Source organism: Dasypus novemcinctus, chromosome 4 (genome assembly GCF_030445035.2).
Source record: "Dasypus novemcinctus isolate mDasNov1 chromosome 4, mDasNov1.1.hap2, whole genome shotgun sequence".
Taxonomy (NCBI): Eukaryota; Metazoa; Chordata; class Mammalia; order Cingulata; family Dasypodidae; genus Dasypus; species Dasypus novemcinctus.
The window spans coordinates 21721942-21730168 of NC_080676.1; the positions used below are offsets into that span (position 1 = coordinate 21721942).

The 8227-nt window shown below is 39.2% G+C and overlaps 1 protein-coding gene across 1 annotated transcript; it reads left to right on the forward strand.

The window, feature by feature from the left end:
- The first annotated feature begins 373 nt into the window (after window positions 1-373).
- SUCNR1 (succinate receptor 1) lies at window positions 374-7928 on the forward strand. The gene is made up of 2 exons (XM_004478811.3): window positions 374-573; window positions 4365-7928. The coding sequence occupies exons 1-2, from the start codon at window positions 457-459 to the stop codon at window positions 5316-5318; spliced, it is 1071 nt and encodes a 356-aa protein (XP_004478868.3). The 5' UTR covers window positions 374-456; the 3' UTR covers window positions 5319-7928.
- Window positions 7929-8227: the final 299 nt, after the last annotated feature.

Consider the following 8227-nt stretch of genomic DNA (forward strand, 5'->3'; position numbering starts at 1 on the left):
AAAATAAAGTTAGAAATGCCTGAAGTTTAGTATTCCTTTCCCTAGCACACAGAGTATATATCCAGAATTTCCTCCGAAGTGTCAGTTCCTTCTAAATTTGCTGGTAACAGATGTTTAGTTAATAGAAGCCCAGTATAGAATTCATCAGAAATTGAGAAGTTGAGAAATGCAGAAAGAGAAGCGAGTGTACACCCAATGCAAAACTGCTTATCTTTTATAATTTTTTAACTATACAAATATAGATGAAAATAAGGAATGCTTTCTTGTTGTTTTGAGAGTGAATAAAATAATTTCAACAGTAATCTTTTCAAGATCTATTTATCAAATGTGCTTTCTGCAAAATGAGTAATTGGTTTTTGTCTCCACTTCACAGGAAGTTCCCCGACTTGTACATCTGACTTGGAGGTTTAACTGAATAAACTGTTCCTGAACTTTTGAATTATTAATGTTGGCTACATGATATGCAAATCGGACTGCATTAACCATTTCCAGCAGCACAGCACTAGGTCAGAAGCTGCATCAAGTTACTGGCAAAGAGTTCCTGTGAAGAGATCAGGGACTTCCAAAAGAATGGTAAGCTAGAATACAACTCAAGTCACCTAGGTATTTAAAGTAATGTCAGACCTCCCATTGGGGTTTCTTTTAAAAGTGGCCTGGAAGTATTTCAGGTTTTAAGAAAGGTTTAAATGAACTGTCATTCGTAAGTAGGTGCGTAACAGCAAGAGATGCTAAAAGCAAGTTACAATTTTGACTGTTGCATAGATGTTTTATCAAATGAAATGTCGTTTTAAATTACCAAACACTAAAATAGTAAATTTCTTTTATTGAAAAAGCCTTATTATATTTGCTAAAGTCTTAATAACTTACTAGTCAACAATGAAGCAGTAATTGGATGTGTTTAAATATGAAATAACTATTTTCAGAAAAAAATGGAATGTTCTTAAATGATTGGTCTTATATATAATATATTCATGCTTAGAAAATAATGTATTAGAGGGAATTTTAAGACATTGTAAAAGTAAATTTATCATTTAGTTTGTTATAAGGACAATATTCAAGAATATAATTCAAAAGAAAAGTGGAAAATTTCAGAAACCATTGCTACTTTACCTTTCAGAACTTTTGTTCTGGATTTTTTATTAATTTTTAAAATATTTTCATTGTGAATATATATTTTCATTCAAATTGTTCAGATATGAAAAAAGCAGTTAAAAATCCTATTACAATGTAAATTTACCTTAAGGCAGCAGCTAATAATGAAAATTTCACAAATATTTTTGTTCAATTATTATAATGAAAAAGAAAAACAATTTAAATAGCTAAGAAACTATCAAATTTATGTCATTAAAGATTATAAAGTTTTAAAAATACAAATTTTTTAAATGCTGAATAAAATTAAAGTGAAGAAAGCATTATTCCAAATGAAAAATATCACTGATCTGCTTATGTGATTAAGTGGGTTATGGCTTCTAATTTAATGATTCTAATCATTTTAGGTATCTTTTTCCACTGGGAACTAAAGATTTCACTTTAATTGCCAAAATCTCAAAGAATTTGTTAAAAATAATTCTTCCAAACCAGTTATACTGTGGTGTGGACAAGTGAATATTAATTTTTCATAAAACAATTTCCCCTTTAATTGGGATTTCTGCCATAAAGAGTTAGCCACATCCTTATTTTGGGGAGCTCTAATGGCAACACTGAAAACACTCTCAACTATAAACATTATCTAATTTAGAATCTAATACCCTCAAAATTGTGGGACCTAGTGAAGTTACATTGGTCTACAACTATTGCCTACCTTTCTAAAAATCACAGTTTTTTACGATTATGGATTTAGAAAAAATATTTTAAGATTGAAAGAAAATTTGTCAAAGAAGCAGATTGTAAAACATCATAAAGAACAGATTCTCATTTTTGGAAAAATAAATTAAAACAAATAATAGTTTAGCAAGGTATCCAAATATTTGGAGTACAGTTTACATTTTTATTTCTTCTTTCTGCCTATCTGCATTTTCTGAGTATTACCCTATTTACGTGTATTTTGTAGATGTATTTTTAACTTACTTTTACTTAAAGAAGGAAGCAACCACTCTGAGAAGCAGGACAAAAGTGACTATTAAGTCTTTCATTTTTCCTTATTCTGATCCCACTGCCTACCTTATTCCCTAACCTTTTTGGGTTACCCAAAAGCAGATGGATTTTCCGTGGCTTCTGTATGGCCCCTAACTTGCCAGAGTGGTCATCATTGGGAATATGACACAAGACATAAATCTCAATGGCTATATTTTCTTTCCATGCAGAAAACCCCTTCTGCTGCACATAAGCTACATTAAACACTTAAGCACTCACTAGGCAGAAAGATAAGGGCTATGACTTAGAAAAAAGAGGAAATTTTAAAAATGTGCACCCAGTTTTTTTGAGTTCCAGAAAATAACGAAGGGACCCAGTGCTGAGCCCTGAGAAACTCCAACAAATTTAAATATTGATCACATTATACATAATGTCAGCTTTTATAATGAAATACAGCAATGGGTTTTAATTTGGTGGATTTACTACACATATGACCTGGGAGAAAATATTTATAAAAATGCTTTGTAAATATCCAAGTGTTTACATTCATCTGTTCCTACAGCAAGCATTTATAGACCAGCTACCATCTGCTAGGCACCATGCCAAAGCAGAGGATAAACATTAAGACTCGGTTGTGAGTGATGCTAAATTCAGTCTACAAGAGCATAAATTGGAGGACCTAATTTAGATTGGTGTGTCCAAAAGCCTCCTAAACTGAAGCCTGAAGAATGCAGATGTAAGACAAAGTATGAGATGTTGAAGGAACACAGGGGGAAAGGGCAGTGAAAAGAGATCTGGGCAGAAAGGTTCTCTGTGCATTCACAGAACAGGAAGAAAGGTGAACAAGAAGCAGGGTGATGCTAGGTGGGCTCAAGCGCTGTACAGGGGACAGAAAATGCAGATTTGGAGTCCCCGTTAAGGGGACTTTATTCCTGGGAAAATGGAAAGAGGAAGACATTTAAGGGTTTTGATCAAGGAAAATAAGTGATCAGTTTTTTTACTGTAGGTTTTTGAGGACTTTTTGACTATACTGTCAAAGATGGCTTGAAAAAGGGGCCAGAGAAGATGTAAGGAGACCTTAGGGGAATATGGCACACAATAGAGATGATGGTGGCTGGGACTAGCCAAAAGAAAAGATTAAAAAAAAAAATTGAAGGACATGAAGCAACAGTGCTGAAGTTGAAAAATATCTTGACATTATAGACAACAAGATTTGGGAGTTTATTAGTTATTGGAGATGAGGGATATATGCTAAGATTTCTGGGGTACAGGTGTGGTCATTAACTAACATACGAACAGTGAAGGTGGAGGTATAGAAAACTAAAGAATTATTTGGGATTTCAGAGGGTAGAGGTGCTTGTGAGAGTGCAATCAATGGCAATAAACCAATGGATGAGTAGAGCTTATGCGACAGATCAATGCTGGGTATCAATCTAGAAGTTCTTAGTGTATGGGTGGTCATTTCAGCTCTGAAAGCAGATACTGGAAGAGATTCTAGAGAGAGAAAGAAGGAGCCCAGACTGAGTCCCATAGAAACCTACCATTTAAAATTTGGGCCAAGAAGGCTTCTACCACAAGAGAGCCTACAGAGAACAGTCAGGAGAAAGGAGAAAAACTAGGAAATTGTCATGTCACAGAATTATAAAAAGAGAGTAACACACACAAAAAGAGAATGCTTCCAGCAATCATAGTATGAAGAGTAGCTGGGAAATTAAATAAGAAGAACAGTGAGAAATGACCATTGGACTTAGCAATGTAGAGGTCATTTTCCTGGATGGGTGGGGCCAGAAGTGAAACTGGAATAAATTGAAAATGGAATGGAATGTGAGCTGTCAAAACAATTAGGAAAGAGTTCTTTTTAAAAAACAAACGGGTAAAACCCGAGAGAGTTGTTTCTGTCTGTACCTTATTTTAAGTCTGTCAAGATGAGTGTGTTTAAATGCTTGAGGAAAAGCCGCAGTTAGAGGCAGAACTAGACTAAAGAGAGAAAAGAGGAGAAAATGAATAACATAAGATTCTTAAGAATTTGGCATTAAGGTTGAATCTAGAGTGATCCCAGAGGAACAGGCCCTCTCTGTTGTCACAGGAGATGGTGGAAGGAGGAAAGGATAGGGACAAAAGCAGAAACCACAGAGTGGCACGCTTAATATTACTCATTAATATAACCTATCCTCTATAGTTCAGCTTTCAAGTGTTATTTTTAATTTTCTATTATATTCTGTAACATTGCCTAACTTTGTCCTGAGTCATAGCCCACTGTTTCATCACTTCATTTTCTCTCTCTTTTTTAGGCAGGGAATGCAACTTGCATAAAATGGCTTGCAGCACCGGATGCCCTGGAAAAGTACTATCTTCCCATTTTTTATGGGACTGAGTTCATCATGGGACTCCTTGGGAATATTGTGGTTGTTTTTGGCTACCTTTTCTGTCTGAAGAGCTGGAATAGCAGTAATATTTATCTTTTTAACCTCTCTATCTCTGACTTGGCTTTTTTATGTACCCTTCCAATGCTGATGAGAAGTTATGCCCATGGAAACTGGATATATGGGAGTGTGCTCTGCATAAGTAACCGATATGTGCTTCATGCCAACCTCTACGCAAGCATTCTCTTCCTCACATTTATCAGCTTTGATCGATACCTGCTCATGAAGTATCCGTTCCGGGAACATCTTCTGCAAAAGAAGGAATTTGCTATTTTAATTTCCTTGGCCATTTGGGTTTTGGTAACCATAGAGCTACTGCCCATACTTTCTCTTATAAACCCTGCTACAGTTGCTAATGGCACAGGCTGTAATGATTATGCAAATTCTGGGAACCCCAGAAACAACTTCATTTACAGCATGTGTCTAACATTCTTGGGATTCTTCATTCCTCTTTTTGTGATGTGCTTCTTTTACTTCAAGATTGCTGTCTTTTTAAAAGAGAGGAGCAGGCAGCTTTCCATGGCTCTGCCTCTCGAAAAACCTCTCACCTTAGTCATCATGGCAGTGGTGATCTTCTCGGTGCTGTTCACTCCCTATCACATCATGAGGAACGTGAAGATTGCGTCACGCCTGGGAAGCGGGACGCAGTCCCAATGTACTGAAGCCATCATCAGCACCCTGTACATTATGACTCGGCCGTGGGCCTTTCTGAACAGTGTCATCAACCCCATCTTCTATTTCCTGGTGGGAGATCACTTCAGAGAGATGTTGATAAATAAGCTGAGGCACTACTTCAAATTCATTACATCCTTTAGAAAATGAGGTCACGGACTCATGTTTTCATTCGGGAAAAAGGGAGGTGCTTGTAAAACCAAGTTTTGCAATGCAGCTGTCACCAAGTGGAGTTTGACTTACCTCATAGATGCAATTCAGAGATGATCACAGATCTGTCCCTGATTTGAAGACATAGTGCACCCAGAGTAAGTGAAAAGAAGAGGATGAGAAAAAATCACCAGTTTCTTCTCCTAAAAATTGAAGGAAGTTAAACTCTCACTGTCTAATATTTTGGCATGCAAACCCCAAATCCTAGGTGTAATGAGATCTTCTCAGTCAGTATAAATGCCTACATTTAATCATTGGTCAGTGTGGTGCTTTGGCACTATGTACCCCAGAAAAACATGTTCTTAAACTTAATCCACTCCTGTGGACGCGGACCCATTATAAATAAGATCTCTTCAGGGTGTTACTTCAGTTAAGGTGTGGCCCAGGTGAATCAGGTTGGCCTTTAATCTGGATTATTGGCATCTTTTATGAGCAGAGTGAAAGTCAGACAGAGGGAAAGCCACACGGGGATTAGCCAGAAGCTGAAGTCAAGGGAACAGCAGCTCTATGCATTGCCTTATGACCAAAAAGCCAAGGACTGTGGATCCATTTATTAATTCCACAAAATAAAGCATCCAGAGAGGGCAAATAATCTCCTTGTCAGTTACACAGCATAGAGTTCAAAAGAGCAGGGGAAGAAATCCCATCACGGCTGAATGGGAAACTGCTTGTCTCAGGGCCAAGTGATGGCATCTTCGCATGTCCCACTTTGTGCCAGAGAAGAGAGACCAATCTATACTGTCTGAGTGTGGTTAATATCAACCTTGAGAAAGAGTGCCCTGCCATCAAGAATTCCTGTTCTGATAGGCACCTGGGGCTGCTTATTCCTAGTTTCTGGGTTTAAGACCTAGCCGGGCCTTTTCATTAGACTTAGCATTTCCCCCAGGCTGTGGAAGGGCACACAATAGAAGATGAGGTGGGAGCTGCGGAAGGCTGGAGGATAGCCAAAGTGTGCATTTGTGATTTCCCCACAGAAGGAGCTGGGGGTAGATGACGTCTGGGTGATGGCCGCTTAACAGGTATCTGTGATTTCCCTAACAGTCCACCCCACAAACTTTGAACCAGGCCTCCCCTACTCCACCATATTATCTTCTACAACAAAAGCCCATCTCCTGCCTTGGTAATGAAGGCAGTGGTGACAGGAAAGGTATGGGAACATCTACAGCTGCAGCACATTAGGAAGGCTTCACTTATGCAAAACATTACTCAGACCTGGGTGATCAGGCCTCTGTGAGGTAATGGTTGCAGCCATACTCCCTTGCCCCCAGGAGACAGCTGAAAAGGTTCTATATAGAAGCTTTTGTATCCTTTACAGTCCATGGGTTTGCCTTTGGATTTCAATTATCTCCTGTCTGAGCTATTAACCCATATATGGCAGGAAGTGTTGGCAACAACGTCTATGAGTCCTTGTTAGCTAGGAGGAAGTAAGTGTAAGATAATGCTCATTATCAAACACTACTCTGGCTAGAGACCCTAATGATTTTGGCTGAGCCTGAAGAACTCGTGCTGTGAACTCAGCAATGTCTGCTAAGGTGGCTGATGGATTGTGTGTCATGTGTTCACTGGTGACAACACTGGAAAGATGACTGAGCCATTTATCTGTGTCATTGTTTTGAGAGTTGTTTCATCGCGACAGGTTGGTTGCAGAAGAAGAATGCACAACCACCAGCAGTGCTCTTATCCTTGTCACAGGGACTTCCTGGTGTCAGTCCAGGCATGAGGCAGGAAGGATCAGCTCCACATGTGTTAATCTGGGCTCAGCAAAGTGGAGAGAGAGAATAAGGGATCATATGGCAGATCCATGTTCCTTGACACCATGATAGCCTGGGTCAGCCGGGTGAAGCTGTCTTCCTTTTAGGTCGCTGTGGGGTTAGATATGAGGAAGGAGAGGGGAGCAGTAATTAGTCCTGACAGGGTGGTCCATGCAGCTGCTTCTTGTTGGAGACACTTTTCTTGGCCCATTTGCAGTAACTTATTTTTTCCCTCTAAAGCCACCCAGTCTGTCTGTCCCTTTCCCTGAGTCATAACTTCACCGCTTTTCTATTTATCACAGTCCCTTACCCCATACCTTTTGGCCAACTTCCACCCTTTCCTGATAGATGGTATAAGAAAAGGGTTAAGTTCAGCTTTCACATGAAGGAGATGTGGAATCAGAGAAAAGAAAACCTAAAATCAACATCATGGTTTATTACATCAGCCACCCATACCCTAATAGGGGAACTAGCTAAAACCAGCTCTGCAGTTAACGGAAGGAAGAACAAAGGCTCTAATGACTCTAGCGCCAATTTAAAGTTGGTGCCAACTACCAAGTCGCTGGAAGGTAGAGAATGGGAGTGGTAACTAAGAGTGGAACCTACGTAACTTAGTTAGACCTCTCGGATAAGCTGTAACCTCTGAAGTACCCAATCAATGGGGAACAGGGGAGGGACCTTCATGTTAAGTTTAGGATATAAATATCGTTGTGTATTATTGCTGGGTGCACCAGCTATTTTACACAGGTTGTGTGCCCTTTCTTGCAAGATCGTGAATAAATTCTTTTCTTCTCCACAATCGGATAAGCATTCATTCTCTTTTAGGTACAGCTTTCTTTCTAACAATCAGAGCTGTCAGGACTCCTCAAAGGTATCCCATGATGATTTCCATGGGCACTGGTGACCCAACCTTGGTTAGACATTGCTCGCTAACTCCCCATATGCATGTGTCAGGTCCCAGGGATTGCCACCCTATGTGGGTTAAGCACTGCTAGACCTGCTTTCTTCATGACCCTACCTGGTAGCCTTAACCTCTCACCATTCTGAGAATCTTGTGGAAGGTGTGATAGGGTATAAAGCAGGATGAGGCCCTGAAAA

What these genes read in the sequence shown, in the direction of transcription:
- SUCNR1 (XM_004478811.3), top strand. Translation starts at nt 457, where the DNA reads ATGATATGCAAATCGGACTGCATTAACCATTTCCAGCAGCACAGCACT. An exon ending in CAGGGACTTCCAAAAGAATG is followed by an intron (nt 574 to 4,364) that starts GTAAGCTAGAAT and finishes TCTCTTTTTTAG; the next exon opens with GCAGGGAATGCAACTTGCAT.